Source organism: Balaenoptera acutorostrata, chromosome 10, assembly GCF_949987535.1.
Source record: "Balaenoptera acutorostrata chromosome 10, mBalAcu1.1, whole genome shotgun sequence".
NCBI classification, from domain to species: Eukaryota; Metazoa; Chordata; class Mammalia; order Artiodactyla; family Balaenopteridae; genus Balaenoptera; species Balaenoptera acutorostrata.
The window spans coordinates 52,964,549-52,983,754 of record NC_080073.1 but is presented as its reverse complement, the minus strand read 5'-3'; the positions used below and the strand labels follow the sequence as shown (position 1 = coordinate 52,983,754).

The 19,206-nt window shown below is 40.2% G+C and overlaps 1 protein-coding gene across 1 annotated transcript in view; it reads right to left on the bottom strand.

Moving 5' to 3' along the window:
• Positions 1–19,206, bottom strand: part of CMTM6 (CKLF like MARVEL transmembrane domain containing 6) — a 39,090-nt gene that overhangs the window by 3,401 nt on the left and 16,483 nt on the right. The window contains exon 2 of the mRNA XM_007191529.2: positions 17,131–17,307. Within this exon, the coding sequence (XP_007191591.1) occupies positions 17,131–17,307 (177 nt within the window). The remainder of the gene's footprint in view (positions 1–17,130; positions 17,308–19,206) is intronic.

Below are 19,206 nucleotides of genomic sequence, written 5' to 3'. Positions count from 1 at the left end.
ACTGTAAAATCAATTATATTCTATTACAAATAAATAAATAAAAATGAAATAAAATAAAAACAGTTCCCCAAAGGTCATGCATGTGTGTGCTTATCTTTTTCTCTAGGATGCATTAATTTTTAAAAAATATTCATTTATTTATTTGGCTGCACCGGGTCTTAGTTGCAGCACGTGGGATCTTCGTTGCCGCGTGCGGGATCTTTAGTTGCGGCATGTGGGGTCTAGTTCCCTGACCAGGGATCGAACCCGGGTCACCTGCACTGGCAACACGGAGTCTTAGCCACCGGACCACCAGGGAAGTCCCCTCTCTAGGACATATTAAGATCAAAGCCAAAGGTTTTATTAAATCCCACATTACTTCCAGCAAAGAACAGCATTTTTCTTCCCTGTCAACATAATCCATGCTAGGATGGCCTCTCTGAGAGTACTTCAGTGCTTTTAAAGCACTTTGGAAAAGAGAGACTCAACAGGATCACCCATCATTAACTAAAGACACTTAGGCTTTCTTGGAATAGCATGTCGTTTTCAATTGTGCCAAGTGGGTAATCCAACATGAGCTTGTATGATGAGATCATCTACTACATAAAAGCATCCACATCTCATCATAATGCAGCTTACAGCAATGGAATTCTTCATGGTTTGCAAGTGCGCTCTCAGGCATCACCTCAGGAGGCTCGCTCTCAAATGCCAACTGAAAACAGTGCTTGACATACATACTTGATTCAGAGGAGAAACTGGAAAAATGACAGCCACTCCAAAGTGTTTTAAGTCTGATACTTTTTGAGTTTTCTGAAAGGCAATCTCCACTAAACCTAATATCAGTAAAACCACCCAAAACAGAATTCACTATTTTGTTAGTTCACTTAACACTTACAAGAAATTGCAGAGATTGCCTCTTTGCTTCTAAAAGAGGTGTTTTTCTGCAGCACTTTCTTTTTTCCTATTCCTTTGAATTGAATATTATTTAAATCTGTTACATACAAATATAAAACTCTATTTACTAATATTTGGAGTACACTCAAGGAGGTATTTAAACAAGACAATCATTTTGAGACAAAATAATGTAGTATTCAATAAACACGGGTTCTAGAGCGAGACTACCTGAGTTCACATTCCAGTAATATTACTTCTTAGCTACATGACTGAATTAGTTACCTAAGGTCTGTGTGCCTTTGTTTCTTCATCTGCAAAATGAGAGTAGTAACAATATCGTATTCATAGGTGATTCTATAGATTAGAGTTAATCCATGGAAAGTGATCAGATCAGTGCCAGAAACACAATAAATGTTCCATAAACATTGGCTATTGTTATTCTTGATACAACGGGACCCGCAAGAGCATGGGATAGAAAAGATTCTCTTTCCAAAAAGATTACTGTTCCTCCCTAGACACTACCACCACCACACACTCAAAACATTTTCTCTATAACAGAAAACTCCTTACATAAAGATTTTTTTTTTTTTTTAATTAATAGCTACTTTATTTATTTATTTATTTATTTTTGGCTGTGTTGGGTCTTCGTTTCGTGCGAGGGCTTTCTCTAGTTACAGCAAGCGGGGGCCACTCTTCATCGCGGTGTGGGGGCCGCTCTTCATCGCGGTGCGCTGGCCTTTCACTATCGCGGCCCCTCCCGTCGCGGGGCACAGGCTCCAGACGCGCAGGCTCAGTAGTTGTGGCTCACGGGCCCAGCTGCTCCGCGGCATGTGGGATCTTCCCAGACCAGGGCTCGAACCCGTGTCCCCTGCATTAGCAGGCAGATTCTCAACCACTGCGCCACCAGGGAAGCCCAAGATTTTTTTAATTTAAGTATATTAATAAGCAGACAGTAAAAGTAATTTTTAAACCATTCAAGCAAACATGACTTCCTTACGATGTTAGGTGAAAAGTAGAACATACATACTCTACAATTACAACTATGTTTAAAACTTTCTATAAGACCCAAAAGACATACAGTAAAATATTTACAAAAGCTATTTTAGGATGAAATGACTAATTTTTCTTTTATTCCTCAGTATTTTAAAATCAGTATTTACTCTAAAATAACTTTTTAAATGCTCAAATTTGATGTAATAAGTGCTTTACATTTTGCTTAGTTTGACCATTATACTAAACTGGGAAATATGTTGTTTCTTGTCAAAAAGATCAATGTTCTTAAACGCTACAGATGCAGCACTAAAAAACTATAAACATTTCTAAAAATATTTTTATGGAAAGTAGTGCTATTTTGCTGTTGAGATAAGAAATGAAAAAAATATTTTCAATCTTTAATGTTTAAAATATGAATTTACACATTCAAGCTACAAATCAACCAGCTCAGATGTTACTGAATTTTTCCCCTGTCCAAATCTTATCACATACTAATCTGTAAAAAGGAAGACTTTTCACAGATTAAAAATATAATTAACAAAAATTCTAAGATATTCTCTGCATCCTCTTCTTAATACGTATTTCATAAAACAAATGGGTTCTGTTGTCACTGCTATACAAAGATTCTTGTGGTGACGATATGTGCCATGATAGCATCTAAATATACTAGGGCAGTGGTTCTAGCAGCGTTCTGCCTAGGCCACATGGTAGACTTCAGAGTGTGAGAACTTTCCTGGGTTCAAATCTGTTTATTTTTACCCTCACTGTGTAACTTTGGACAAGTTACTTAACCACTCTCAACCTAAGTTTCCTCAACAGAAAAATGGAGCATTGAGGTGTGAAGATTCTAAATCACAGCACATAAAGTGCCTGGCACACAGTAAACACTGACAGCAGCTATTATCGGGTAAGATAATGGGAACTGCCATATATTGGCCATACCAAGAACTGCATGTATGTGTTCATCAAAGTCTTAATGGATTTGACTCAGACTCTACCTGTTTTTCAAAGTTATTTTTTTAGCTGTTTGGTATCAACTTTTTGTTTTTTAATTTTTCAAACTTAAAAGAATCATTATATATATATGTATTTTTTATTAAAGTATAGTTGAGTTACAATATTGTGTTAGCTTCAAGTATACAGCAAAGTGATTCAGTTATATTTTTTCAGATTATATTCATTATAGGTTATTACAAGATATTGAATATTGTTCCTTGTGCTACACAGTAAATCCTTTTTGCTTATCTATTTTATGTATAGTAGTTTGTATCTCTTAATCCCACACCCCTAATTTGTCCCCTCCTCCCTTCCCTCTCCACTTTGGTAACCATAAGTTTGTTTTCTATGTCTGTTAAGTCTGTTTCTGTTTTGTATACAGATTCTTTTGTATTATTTTTAAGATTCCACATATAAGTGATATCATATAGTATTTGTCTTTCTCTGACTTACTTCACTAAGTTTAATATTCTCTAGGTCCAGTAACTAACATATTACTGCAAATGGCAATATTTCATGCTTAAAGAATTATTTTAAAAGAAGGGAATAGGAGCCCCAATCAAGACAGCAGAGTAGAAGGACGTGGAACTCACCTCCTTCCACAAATACACCAAAAATACCCCTACAAATGGAACAATTCTCACAGAACACCTACTGAACACCAGCAGAAGACCTCAAACACCTGAAAGGACAGGAAAAATCTCCATGTGACCAGGTAGGACAAAAGGGAAAAAAAACAGGGAAAGCAGGACGGGATCTGCGGCCATGGGAGGGAGCTGGAAAAAGGAAAGGTTCCTGCACCCTGGGATGCCCCCTCACTGGCAGGGAGATCAACCAGGACAGAAAGGGAGCTTCAGAGGTGCAGAGGAGAGTGCAACAACTGGTCTGTGGCAGGCAGAACAAACAGAGACCTGCACAGACGGCCGTGCCACCGCCCTGCGCATCCCAGCCTGAGACACACATCTGCTGGTACGGGCAGGGGCTGGGTGCTGAAACTCAGGGTTTAGAGGACACAACAGGGAGAGGGCTGCTGTTGGCTGTGTGGAAACAGCCTGAAGGGGCTGGAGTGTGGTGCGGTCGCAACCGGGGATGTTTGCGGAAGAAGCCCAGGCCTGTCACAGAAGTGAAGCGCCATCGTTAAGTGGCGCATGAGGAGGGGAAGGAGGCCGCCAGAGCAGCCTCCTTCTCACGTGCCAGCCCCCACCTCCGCAGGCTCCAGGGGAGCGCACCCCAGCCACCGCCTTGGGGGCTCCTGCCTTGACAGGCTCCGGCGTCCCAGCCGCTGCCTCGGCGGGCTCTGGGAGCAAACGCCACTGGGTTGCCCACACACAGAGGCAGAGCTGAAACCACAGCTGGACCCCAGCGGCCACGAGACTTAGGAAGTAGGGCTGAAATCTCTCCCTGCAGCTGTGCAAGCCACAGACTTACACCTCCGCTGCCAGCTGTGTAAATTCAGCACCTGCAGAACATCCGAGGGACAACAGGTCCTCCCATGGCTGGGACAGATCTGGCCTTAGCAGCTGCGGGCTTTGTGGGCACATGCATGTAGGGACTGGGCTGGGCCAGGGTCTGAGCTGCCTCCATAGCCCCCACAGCAGGTCCAGGTGCACAACTACTGTAGTCCTGGAACCTGACTTCAGTGGATCTGCGCTGGTGGCCTTGTGAAAACAAGGCCAGAGGGACACCAGGGCTGACTGATGGCATTCCCAAGGTTGAGACGGGGGCAAGGGCAGTGCCAACAACAGTGTACTTTGTGAGCCCGCACAACGGGTGACAGGTGAGCACACTCACCTGTGAACAGCTCTGGCAGAGGAATAATCAGTGGCTCCTCTCCCAATGGGAGCACGCCAATCCCACCTACCTTGCACCATCACTCAGAAATGCACCTGGGGGCTTCTACTCCAACAACTAGGGAACAAACCCAGCCTGATAGAGCAGTGAAAACCACAGAGCAAGGAGGAGGCCCCACTCAATATCCAGTGCAGGTTCTGGTCACCACAACACCAGTCACACCTCCTAGCAAGGGGATAACAACAGCCAGCATACACTGAAGAAAGAGGTGGCAGGCATCCAAGCTAAAAACAGCCCTCGCACCAAAAAATATCAAACCCACAAAGGCTACACAGGAACACTCCCACATAAAAACAGCCCTCCAAACCACAGTAGATAATTGTTCGTCCTCAACTCATAGAGCAAGAGAAATATAAGTAAAATGAAGAAGCAGAGGAACCACTCCCAATTAAAAGATCAAGAGAATTCCCCTGAAAGAACAAACAACAAAACAGACCTCTTCAATCTAATAGATATCGAGTTCAAAAAGGAGATAATGAAAACACTGAAGAAGTTAAGGACTATTTATAGAAATGCAGATTACTATAAAAAGAAATAGAAACTATAAAAAGGAACCAAGAAAAATTAGAGAACTCATTCACTGAGATGAAAGTTGAGCTAAAGGCAATGAATAGTAGAACGAATAATGCAGAAGAACAAGTGACCTGGAAGATGGAATAATGGAAATCACCTAATCAGAACAGCAGAAAGAAAGGCAAATGAAAAAAAACGAAAGCAACATAAGAGACCTGTGGGATAATACAAAGCATGCCAATCTACGCATAACAGGGATCCCAGAAGGAGAAGAAAGAGAAAAGGGAATTGAAGATGCTATGGCTGAAAACTTCCCAAACCTAAAGAAGATAACAGATATCCAGGTACAGGAAGCACAGAGGGTCCAAAACAAGATAAACCCAAACAGACCTACACCAAGACATATTTCTCTACAGAAATGCTGCAGGCCAGGGACTTCCCTGGTGGTCCAGTGGTAAAGAATCTGCCTTCCAATGCAGGGGACACAGGTTTGATCCCTGGTCGGGGAACTAAGATCCCACATGCCATGGGGCAACTAAGCCCGCACACCACAACTACTGAGCCTGTGCAACTCAACTAGAGAGAGAAAACCCGCACACCACAACTAGAGAGAAGCCCATGCGCTGCAACGAAGAGCCCACACGCCACAACAAAAGAAGATCCTGCATGCCGCAATGAAGATCCCACATGCCACAACGAAGACCCAATGCAGCCCCCCCGCCCCCCCAAAAAAAGGTGTCTATGGAAAAAAAAACAAAGAAATGTTGCAGGCCAGAAGGGAGTGGCAAGATACATTCAAAGTCCTGAGAGGGAAAAATCTGCAACCTAGGATACTCTACCCAGCAAGATTATCATTTAGAATAGAAGGAAAAATAAAGAATTTCTCAGACAAACAAAAACTAAAAGAATACAGCAATACCAAACCCATCCTAAGGGAAATATTGAAAGGTCTTCTCTAAATAGAAAAGAAGAATCTATAGGAAAGAGAAAATCCTAATCAGAAAGTAAATCACTTAAGTAAGCTCTATACAGATTTAAAAAAAGAAAATCAAAATTTTCTGTGAAAGTGATGATAACCACAAAGAACAGCAAAAGGAAGAACATGAAGATGTAAAAGAGGACATCAAAATCATCAAATGTGGGGGAGGAGAGTAAGAAAATGTAATTTTTTTTTTCTAGAATGTGTTCGAACCTATATGATTACCAGTCTAAAGCAAATGGGAAGGGTTAATATACTTGAAAAACAGGGCAACCACAAATCAAAAACACACAATAGGTTCACAAACACCAAAAAGAAGAGAACATAAGCATAATACCAAATAAAGTCTTCAAACCACAAAAGGAAAAACAAAAAGGGACAAAGAAGAAATATAAAATCAATGGGAAAACAAGGTTTAAAATGGCAATAAATACGTATCTATCAATAATTACTTTAAATGTCAATGGACTAAATGCTCCAATCAAAAGACACAGAGTGGCAGACTGGATGAAACAAGAGCCTACATACACTATGCTGCCTACAAGAGACCGACTTTAGCGACTTCCCTGGTGACACAGTGGTTAAGAACCCACCTGCCAACGCAGGGGACCCGGGTTCGAGCCCTGGTCCAGGAAGATCCCACATGCCGCGGAGCAACTAAGCCTGTGTACCACAACAACTGAGCCTGTGCTCTAGAGCCCGCAAGCCACAACTAGTGTGCCCACGTGCCACAACTACTGAAGCCCACGTGCCTAGAGCCTGTGCTCTGCACAAAAGAAGCCACTGCAATGAGAAGCCCACGCACCGCAACAAAGAGTAGCCCCCGCTTGCCACAACTAGAGAAAGCCCGTGCATAGCAACGAAGACCCAACGCAGCCAAAAACAAATAAATAAATAATTTTTTTAAAAAAATGACCCTCTTTAGGGCAAAGGCCACACCTAGATTTAAAGTGAGGAGTTGGAAAAAGGTGTTTCATGCAAACGAAAATGACAAGAAAGTGGGGGTTGCCAATACTCATATCAGACAAAATAGACTTTAAAACAAAGGCTATAAAGAACACTATATAATGATAACAGGATCAATACAAGGAGAGGCTATTACACTTGTCAACATATATGCACCCAACATAGGAGCACCCAAATACATAATACAAACACACACCTAAAGGGAGAAACTGCCAGGAGTACAGTAATAGTATATTTTAACACCCCACTCACATCAATGGACAGATCTTCTACACAGAAAATGAATAAGGCAACAGAGATCCTAAGTGATACAATAGAACAGTTAGACTTAGTTGATATTTTCAGGACATTACACCCCCAAAAAGCAGAATACACATTCTTTTCAAGCGCACATGGAACGTTCTCTAGGACTGACCACATACTATGGCACAAAACAAGCCTCAACAAATTTAAGGGTATAGGAATTATTTCAAGCATCGTTTCTGACCACGACAGCATAAAACTAGAAATCAACAACAGAAAAAGAAACAAGAAAAAAAACAATTACATGGAGACTAAACAACGTGCTCCTAAAATAATCAATGGGTCAATGGTGAAATCAAAGAAGAAATTTAAAAATACCTTGAGGCAAATGACAATGAAAACACAACCATACAAAATCTATGGGGAAACTCCCCGGTGGTCCAGTGATTAGGACTCCGTGCTCTCACTGCTGAGGGCCCGGGTTCAATCCCTGATCAGGGAAGTAAGATCCCACAAGTCGTGTAGCGCAGCCAAAAAAGATAAAATCTATGGGATGCAACAAAAGCAGTTCTTAGAAGAAAGTTCATAGTGACACAGGCCTTCTTTAAGAAACAAGAAAAATCTGAAATAACTTAACCCACCACCTAAAATAATCAGAAAAAGAAGAACAAACAAAACCTAAAGTCAGCAGAAGAAAGGAAATAATAACGATCAGAGAGGAAATAAATAAAATAGAGATTAAAAAAATAGAAAAAAAAATCAATAAAACCAAGAGCTGGTTCTTTGAAAGGGTAAACAGAATTGACAAGCCTCTGGCCAGGTGCACCAAGAAGAAAAGAGACAAGACCCAAATAAGCAAAATAAGAAATGAAAGGGGAAAAATCACAACTGATACTGCAGAAATACAAAAAAACCATAAGAGAATACTATGAACAATTATATGCCAACATATTTGACAATCTAGGAGAAATGGACAACTTTCTAGAAACATACAGCCCACCAAAATTGAATCAAGAAGAAATAATTTGAACAGACCAATCACGAGAAGTGAAACAGAATCTGTAGTAAAAAACAAAAAAAAAACAAAAAAAAACTCCCTACAGGGACTTCCCTGGCTGTCCAGTGGTTAAGACTCCACGCTTCTAATGCAAGTGGTATTGGAAAAGTTGGACAGCCACATGCAAATCAATAAAGTTAGAACACACCATCACACTATACACAAAAATAAATTCAAAATGGCTTAAAGACTTAAATATGAGACATGACACCATAAAACTCCTTGAACATAGACAAAACATTCTCTGACGTAAGTTGTACCAATCATACCAGTCACCCAAGGCAATAGAAATAAAAGCAAAAATAAACAAATGGGACCTAATCAAACTTACAAGCTTTTGTAAAGCAAAGGAAGCCATAAACAAAACGAAAAGACTACCTATGGACTGGGAGGAAATATTTGCAAATGATGTGACTGACAAGGGCTTAACTTCCAAAATATACAAACAGCTCAAACAACTCAATAACAAAAAAAGCCCAATCAAAAAATGGTGAGAAGACCTAAATAGACATTTCTGAAAAGAAGATAAACAGATGGCCAATAGGCACATGAAAACATGCTCATCATCGCTAATTATCAGAGAAATGCAAATCAAAACTACAATGAGGTACACCACCACACACTGGTCAAAACAGCCATCATTAAAAAGTCTACAAATAATAAATGTTGGAGTAGGTGTGGAGAAAAGGGAACCCTCTTACACTGCTGGTGGGAATGTAAATTGGTATAGCCACTATGGAAAACAGTATGGAGGCTCCTCAAAAAACTAAAAATAGAGTTACCATATGATCCAGCAATTACACTCCTGGGAATACACCCAGACAAAACTGTAATTCAAAAATATACATGCACCCCAATACTCACAGCAGCACTATTTACAATAGCCAAGACATGGAAACTACCTAAATGTCCATCAACAAATGACTGGATAAAGAAAATGTGGTGTGTATATATATATATGTATGTGTGTGTGTGTGTATACACACACACACACATACATACACACGATGGAATATTACTCAGCCATAAAAAAAGGAAATCACACCATTTGCAGCAACATACTATGATGATCTCTAGGTCCATCTAAGTGAAGTAGGTTAGACAGAGAAGGACAAATACCATATGATATCACTTATATGTGGAATCTAAAATACAACACAAATGAACTTATTTACTAAACAAACACACTCGTGGACTTAGAGAAAAGACTTGTGGTTGCCAAAGGGGAGGGAGGGTGGGAAAGGGAAGGATTGAGAGTTTGGGATTAGCGGATGCAAACTAGTATATACAGGATGGATAAACAACAAGGCCCTACTGTATAGCACAGGGAACTATACTCAATATCTGTGATAAACCATAATGAAAAAGAATATATATATGTACAACTGAATCACTTTGCTGTACAGCAGAAATTAACACAACACTGTAAATCAACTATACTTCAATAAAATTTTTTAAATGCAAAAAAAATAAATAAGTGAAAGAAGGCAATAGATTCTTATGGTACAAAACTAAAGAGTACAAATGAGTATACAGAAAAAAGTAAATCTTAGGTGTATGATCAATACAGGACCCAATGCTTGCTTCTCATTAATTTAAAACAATAAAATCTTACTGCTTTGTATTTATCCAGTTCTCTATTTATTTTTGTTGCACTGGGTCTTTGCTGCTGCACACTGGCTTTCTCTAGCTGCAGCGAGCAGGCACTACTCTTCACTGCGGTGCAGAGGCTTCTCATTACAGTGGCTTCTCTTGTCGCGGAGGATGGGCTCTAGGCGTGTGGGCTTGGGCTTCGTAGTTGTGGCTCACGGGCTCTAGAGCACAGAGCTCAGTAGTTGTGGCGTGCGGGCTTAGTTGCTTAGCGGCATGTGGGAATCTTGCCAGACCAGGGATCGAACCCATGTCCCCCAAATTGGTAGGTGGATTATTTTTGTTTTTTATTTTTTTTAACATCTTTATTGGAGTATAATTGCTTTACAATGGTGTGTTAGTTTCTGCTTTATAACAAAGTGAATCAGCTATACATATACATATATCCCCATATCTCCTCCCTCTTGTATCTCCCTCCCACCCTCCCTATCCCACCACTTTAGGTGGTCACAAAGCACCAAGCTGATCTCCCTGTGCTATGTGGCTGCTTCCCACTAACTATGTATTTTGGTAGTATATATAAGTCCATGCCACTCTCTCACTTCATCCCAGCTTACCCTTCACCCTCCCTGTGTCCTCAAGTCCATTCTCTACATCTGCGTCTTTCTTCCTGTCCTACCCCTAGGTTCTTCATAACCATTCTTTTTTCTTTAGATTCCATATACATGTGTTAGCATACGGTATTTGTTTTTCTCCTTCTGACTTTACTCTGTATGACAGATGCTAGGTCCATCCACCTCACTACAAATAACTCCATTTCGTTTCTTTTTATGGCTGAGTAATATTCCATTGTATATATGTGCCACATCTTCTTCATCCATTCATCTGTCGATGGACACTTAGCTTGCTTCCATGACCTGGCTATTGTAAACAGAGCTGCAGTGAACATTGTGGTACATGACTCTTTTTGAATTATGGTTTTCTCAGGGTATATGCCCAGTAGTGGGATTGCTGGGTCCTATGGTAGTTCTATTTTTAGTTTTTTAACGAACCTCAATACTGTTCTCCATAGTGGCTGTATCAATTTACATTCCCACCAACAGTGCAAGGGGGTTCCCTTTTCTCCACACCCTCTCCAGCATTTACTGCTTGTAGATTTTTTGATGATGGCCATTCTGACTGGTGTGAGGTGATACCTCATTGTAGTTTTGATTTGCATTTCTCTAATGATTAGTGATGTTGAGCATACTTTCATGTGTTTGTTGGCAATCTGTATATCTTCTTAGGAGAACGGTCTATTTAGGTCTTCTGCCCATTTTTGGATTGGGTTGTTTCTTTTCTTGATATTGAGTGGCATGAACTGCTTGTAAATTTTGGAGATTAATCCTTTGTCAATTGCTTCGTTTGCAAATATTTTCTCCCATTCTGAGGGCTGTCTTTTCTTCTGGTTTATGGTTTCCTTTGCTGTGCAAAAAGCTTTTAAGTTTCATTAAGTCCCATTGGTTTAGTTTTGTTTTTATTTCCATTTCTCTAGGAGGTGGGTCAAAAAGGATCTTACTGTGATTTATGTCATAGAGTGTTCTGCCTATGTTTTCCTCTAAGAGTTTTATAGTGCCTGGCCTTACATTTAGGTCTTTAATCCATTTTGAGTTTATTTTTGTGTACGGTGTTAGGGAGTGTTCTAATTTCATTCTTTTACATGTAGCTGTCCAGTTTTCCCAGCACCACTTACTGAAGAGGCTGTCTTTTCTCCATTGTATAGTCTTGCCTCCTTCATCAAAAATAAGGTGACCATATGTGCATGGGTTTATCTCTGGGTTTTCTATCCTGTTCCATTGATCTGTATTTCTGTTTTTGTGTCAGTACCATACTGTCTTGATACTGTAGCTTTGTAGTATAGTCTGAAGGCAGGGAGCCTGATTCCTCTAGCTCCATTTTTCTTTCTCAAGATTGCTTTGGCTACTCAGGGTCTTTTGTGTTTCCATACAAATTGTGAAATTTTTTGTTCTACTTCTGTGAAAAATGCCATTGGTAGTTTGACAGGGATTCCACGGAATCTGTAGATTGCTTGGGGTAGTATAGTCATTTTCACAATGTTGATTCCTCCAATCCAAGAACATGGTATATCTCTCCATCTATTTGTATCATCTTTAATTTCTTTCATCAGTGTCTTATAGTTTTCTGCATACAGGTCTTTTGTCTCCTTAGGTAGGTTTATTCCTAGGTATTTTATTCTTTTTGTCACAATGGTAAATGGGAATGTTTCCTTAATTTCTCTTTCTGATCTTTCGTTCTTAGTGTATAGGAATGCAAGACATTTCTGTGCATTAATTTTGTATCCTGCTACTTTACCAAATTCATTGATTAGCTCTAGCAGTTTTCTGGTAGAGTCTTTAGGATTCTCTATGGATAGTACCATGTCAACTGCAAACAGTGGCAGATTTACTTCTTCTTTTCCAATTTGGATTCCTTTTATTTCTTTTTCTTCTCTGACTGCCATGGCTAAAGCTTCCAAAACTATGTTGAATAAAAGGGGTGAGAGTGGGCAACCTTGTCTTGTTCCTGATCTTAGTGGAAATGGTTTCAGTTGTTCACCATTGAGAATGATGTTGGCTGTGGCTTTGTCATATATGGCCCTTATTATGTTGAGGTAAGTTCCTTCTATGCCTACTTTCTGGAGGGTTTTTATCATAAATGGGGGTGGAATTTTGTTGAAAGCTTTTTCTGCATCTACTGAGATGATCATATGGTTTTTCTCCTTCAATTTGTTAATACGGTGTATCACATTGATTGGTTTGTGTATATTGAAGAATCCTTGCATTCCAGGGATAAACCCCACTTGATCATGGTGTATGATTCTTTTAATGTGCTGTTGGATTCTGTTTCCTAGTATTTTGTTGATGATTTTTGCATCTATGTTAATCAGTGATATTGGCCTGTAGTTTTCTTTCTTTGTGACATCTTTGTCTGGTTTTGGTATCAGGGTGATGGTGGCCTCGTAGAATGAGTTTCGGAGTGTTCCTCCCTCTGCTATATTTTGGAAGAGTTTGAGAAGGATAGGTGTTAGCTCTTTAAATGCTTGACAGAATTCGCCTATGAAGCCATCTGGTCCTGGGCTTTTGTTTGTTGGAAGATATTTAATCACAGTTTCAATTTCAGTGCTTGTGACTGTTCTGTTTATATTTTCTATTTCTTCCAGGTTCAGTCTTGGAAGGTTGTGCTTTTCTAAGAATTTGTCCATTTCTTCCAGGTTGTCCGTTTTATTGGCATATAGTTGCTTGTAGTAATCTCTCATGATCCTTTGTATTTCTGCAGTGTCAGCTGTTAATTCTCCTTTTTCATTTCTAATTCTATTGATTTGAGTCTTCTCCCTTTTCTTCTTGATGAGTCTGGCTAATGGTTTATCAATTTTGTTTACCTTCTCAAAGAACCAGCTTTTAGTTTTATTGATCTTTGCTATTCTTCCTTCATTTCTTTTTCATTTATTTCTGATCTGATCTTTATGTTTTCTTTCCTTCTGCTATTTTGGGGCTCTTTTGTTCTTCTTTCTCTAATTGCTTTAGGTGTAAGGTTAGGTTGTTTGAGATGTTTCTTGTTTCTTGAGGTAGGATTGTATTGCTGTAAACTTCCCTCTTAGAACTGCATTTGCTGCATCCCATAGGTTTTGGGTCGTCGTGTTTTCATTGTCATTTGTTTCTAGGCATTTTTTGATTTCCTGTTTGATTTCTTCAGTGATCTCTTGGTTATTAAGTAGTGTATTGTTTAGCCTCCATGGGTTTGTATTTTTTACAGAGTTTTTTCCTGTAATTGATATCTAGTCTGATAGCGTTGTGGTCGGAAAAGATACTTGATATGATTTCAATTTTCTTAAATTTACCAAGGGTTGATTTGTGACCCAATATATGATCTATCCTGGAGAATGTTCCATGAGCACTTGAGAAGAAAGTGTATTCTGTTGTTTTTGGATGGAATGTCCTAAAATATCAATTAAGTCCATCTTATTTAATGTATCATGTATAGCTTGTGTTTCCTTATTTATTTTCATTTTGGATGATCTGTCCATTGGTGAAAGTGGGGTGTTAAAGTACCCCACTATGACTGTATTACTGTCTATGTCCCCTTTTATGGCTGTTAGCATTTGCCTTATGTATTGAGGTGCTCCTACGTTGGGTGCATAAATATTTACAATTGTTATATCTTCTTCTTGGATTGATCTCTTGGTGTCCTTCTTTGTCTCCTGCAAGAGTCTTTATTTTAAAGTCTATTTTGTCTGATATGAGAATTGCTACTCCAGCTTTCTTTTGATTTCCATTTGCATGATATATCTTTTTCCATCCCTTCACTTTCAGTCTGAATGTGTCCCTAGGTCTGAAGTGTGTCTCTTGTAGACAGCATATAGATGGGTCTTGTTTATGTATCCATTCAGCCAGTCTATGTCTTTTCGTGGGAGCATTTAATCTTTTACATTTAAGGTAGTTATCAATATGTATGTTCCTATTACCATTTTCTTAATTGTTTGGAGTTTGTTATTATAGGTCTTTTCCTTCTCTTGTGTTTCCTGCAGAGAAGTTCCTTTAGCATTTGTTGTAAAGCTGGTTTGGTAGTGCTGAATTCTCTTAGCTTTTGCTTGTCTGTAAAGGTTTTAATTACTCCGTCTAATCTGAATGAGATCCTTGCTGGGTAGACTAATCTTGGTTGTAGGTTTTTCCCTTTCATCACTTTAAATATGTTCTGCCATTCCCTTCTGGCTTGCAGAGCTTCTGCTGAAAGATCAACTGTTAACCTTATGGGGATTTCCTTGTATGTTATTTGTTGTTTTTCCCTTGCCGCTTTTAGTATTTTTTCTGTGTATTTAATTTTTGATAGTTTGATTAATATGTGGCTTGGCATGTTTCTCTTTGGATTTATCCTGTATGGGACTCTCTGCGCTTCCTGGACTTGGATTAACTATTTCCTTTCCCATGTTAGGGAAGTTTTCAACTATAATCTCTTCAAATATTTTCTCAGTCCCTTTCTTTTTTCTCTTCTTCTTCTGGGACTCCCTATAATTCCAATGTTGTTGTGTTTAATGTTGTCCCAGAGGTCTCTAAGACTATCCTCAATTGTTTTCATTCTTTTTTCTTTATTCTGCTCTGCAGTAGTTATTTCCACTATTTTATCTTCCAGGTCACTTATCTGTTCTTCTGTCTCAGTCATTCTGCTATGGATTCCTTCTAGAGAATTTTTAATTTCATTTATTGTGTTGTTCATCATTGTTTGTTTGCTCTTTAGTTCTTCTAGGTCCTTGTTAAACGTTTCTTATATTTTCTCCATTCTAGTTCCAAGATTTTGGATCATCTTCACTATCATTACTCTGAATTCTTTTTCAGGTAGACTGCCTATTTCCTCTTCAATTGTTTGGTCTGGTGGGTTTTTACCTTGCTCCTTCATCTGCTGTGTGTTTCTCTGTCTTCTCATTTTGCTTAACTTACTTACTGTGTTTGGGGTCTCCTTTTCACAGGCTGCACATTCATAGTTCCCGTTGTTTTTGGTGTCTGCCCCCAGTGGCTAAGGTTGGTTCAGTGGGTTGTGTAGGCTTCCTGGTGGAGGGGACTAGTGCCTGTGTTCTGGTGGATGAGGCTGGATCTTGTCTTTCTGGTGGGCAGGACTGCGTCTGGTGGTGTGTTTGGGGGTGTCTGTGACCTCATTATGATTTTAGGCAGCCTCTCTGCTAATGGGTGGTGTTGTGTTCCTGTCTTGCTAGTTGTTTGGCATAGGGCATCCAGCACTGTAGGTTGCTGGTCGTTGAGTGGAGCTGGCTCCTAGCGTTGAGATGGAGATCTCTGGGAGATCTTTTGCCGTTTGATATTACGTAGAGCCGGGAGGCCTCTGGTGGACCAATGTCCTGAACTTGGCTCTCCCACCTCAGAGGCACAGGCCTGATACCCGGCCTGAGCACCAAGACCCTGTCAGCCACACGGCTCCATCTGTTATTCCCCTCTTTTTTCTGTTTTTTTTCTCAAGAGTTTCTTCCTCCTGTTTTCTGTTCATCTCCTGTCTTCTTTGTCCATTTTTTCTTGATTGATCTCCCTTTGACTTTCACCCTATAGCTCTCTCTGGGCTTCTATTTCGACAGCAACAATGGGACTCTCGATGGTGTGGGCCACTTCTTTTGCCAGTTGGCCGAGGAGAAGTGTTTGTAGGCGGATTGTTAACCACTGTGCCACCAGGAAAGTCCCTCTCTTTTTTTATTAGTTAAAATTTACCCTAATTTTTATCTTTTCCCTCAAAACTGTGAATTCTTTCATAAATCAACCCTGATAGTTACAATTCCTCATAAACCACTCCTGATAACTTGAATGCTATTGAAGAAATAAACTGCTCAATTCTTTCTTCCTTAAATGCAGTAACTATGTAAATTATCTTACCTGTTATCTCAAAAATCCATATTATACTCAAATAAAAACAGAGGGTCAGCAGACTAAGTCTTTAGAAAGTTACACACTCTCTAATTTTGTGAGTATAAAATTCTCACATAGACTTTTATTAAAAGGGAAATTTCTGCGCAATGAATTTAACAAATACCTTCTAAATTCACTTATAGACAACTTTCATAAAATAAAATCAAAACAAAACAGGTAGAATTACATGTTCTTTTGTTTAAAGGCTTCAAAAATATCAATATATCACATTAGTTCATTACTCCATCTCTTACGTCCGGCATAACGCCTGGCCTACAATAGGCACACAGTGAATAACTGTAGAACCAGTGAGTGACAGTCTGAAATGTGAGAAATCAAAAGTGACAAAACCCTAGTTTTTACAAAATACCTCATGTGAATTAGATTAAATGACCAATAACTGTAAATTATCAGCAGTGTCTGTCACTCTCATTCTAATTTCACCTTCCCCCTCTACCATACCATCTGGCAGGGAAAAACTGAGTTGCTTAGAGGCAGAGCTGGAACAATGGATAGAGACTTTTCCTGTTACTGAGTTATGAAAGCATTACTACTGTAAACAATACAACTACAGAAGATCCAAAAATATCTAAATTCTTGTTATAGGAATTATATTTTTTCATGCTTACCGATGACTCGACTTTTGCGGGATCAACTTTGTCATAAACTGGAGTGCAGTACACAATCAGCATAAGGAGACTCAGCAGAAAGGCACTGCAGCTTACAAATTCGAAAAAGTAAAGGCCTCCACACAAAGTACATTGTGACACAACTTCCTCACAGATAAAGGCCAACAGAGACAGCACCTACAAAAGAAACAAAACATTTTGCTTAAGTTTTTTTCAGGGAAACCTACAGTATTCAGAAAACACCACTTGTTCACTCAAATATTTATCAAGTGGAGACTCAGCAAACAAGATTACTGAATGAGGGCTTCCCTGGTGGCGCAGTGGTTGAGAATCTGCCTGCTAATGCAGGGGACACGGGTTCGAGCCCTGGTCTGGGAAGATCCCACATGCCACGGAGCAACTGGGCCTGTGAGCCACAACTACTGAGCCTGCGCGTCTGGAGCCTGTGTTCCACAACAAGAGAGGCCGCGATAGTGAGAGGCCCACGCACCGCGATGAAGAGTGACCCCCGCTCGCCGCAACTAGAGAAAGCCCTCGCACAGAAACGAAGACCCAACACAGCCATAAATAAATAAATAAATAAATAAAATTTAAAAAAAAAAAAGGAAAAGAAACGGAAAGCTTTAAAAAAAAAAAAAAAGATTACTGAATGAACCTGATCTACACATAATTTACACTCCAGTTGCCTTGAAGGGAATACAGGTACACAGATAATTAACTACCTACTGTGTGCTAAATGCTAGAATAGGAGAAATCCGGGGTGTTGTTATAAAAGCACACAGAAAAGGCACTCAACCTGGAGGTAGGGAAAGGCTTCCGGAAGGAAAGCTGAGACCAGAAGGACAGTAGAGTCAGTTGTGGGGTGAAAGATAGGGGAAAAAGTTCCGGGCAGAGAAGCAGTGCACAGAAGGACCTAGAAGTGAGAGAGCTCGGTACCTTCCCACGCCAACCACACACAGATATCCCACAACCTCCACTCAACTGTGAAAGTGAGTTGAGTCAACATGGCTAACGCGTCAGAGGGGAGGGGATGGCAGCACAGAAATGATGAAATGAGACCAGAGAGGTAATAAGCAGAGACCAGATCTAAATGCCTCCTTTTACTAGTTTAAGGAATCTGGATTTTGAGGGTTTTTAAAGCAAAGGGGTAGGGACTTCCCTGGTGGCGCAGTGGTTAAGAATCTGCCTGCCAATGCAAGGGGCACAGGTTTGAGCCCTGGTCTGGGAAGATCCCACATGCCGTGGAGCAACTAAGCCTGAGCGCCACAACTACTGAGCCTGTGCTCTGGAGCCCGCGAGCCACAACTACTGAGCCCGTGAGCCACAACTAGTGTGCCCACGTGCCACAACTACTGAAGCCCGCGTGCCTAGAGCCCGTGCTCCACAACAAAGAGAAGCCACTGCAATGAGAAGCCCACGCACCGCAACGAAGAGTAGGCCCCGCTCGTCACAACTAGAGAAAGCCTGCACGCAGCAACGAAGACCCAACGCAGCCAAGAAGAAATTTTAATAAATAAATAAATAAATTTATAAAGCAAAGGGGTAACATGATCAGGTTTATGCTTTTAGTAGTTCTTTATAGCTACAATATAAAGAAGGGACGGGGAGGAGAGATGGTGGGGGAGACGGGGAGGGGGAGACAGTGGGGGAGGGCAAAACTGGGGCTGGACATCCAGTTGGGGAAGCTGATGTCAGAAATCAGAGGAAAGGTAGTGAGCAGGGTAGTAGTAATGGACAAGAGTGAAATCACTGGAAGATGCAGTAGAAGCCCTCATCAGACAGGATGAATACAAACGGAATAGGAAACAAGATAATACATATATGCTTAAACCATTTTATTTTCATTTAGAACAAAAAGGCACATTTATTTATTCAGTCTTTTGAAGTGGGCCTTTTCTTTGAGAATGCACCTGATTGGAATTCCCCATCGTGTTCTCTGCATTAATCACTTCCATCATTTATGACTACCACTTCCAGACTGATGTTATTTGAAGTGGAGCAAGATCTGGGACACCTGAGAAGCAGCGCGCAGAATCCTTCTAGAGTCGGACTAGTTTTACTGGCCTTCCACAGTTG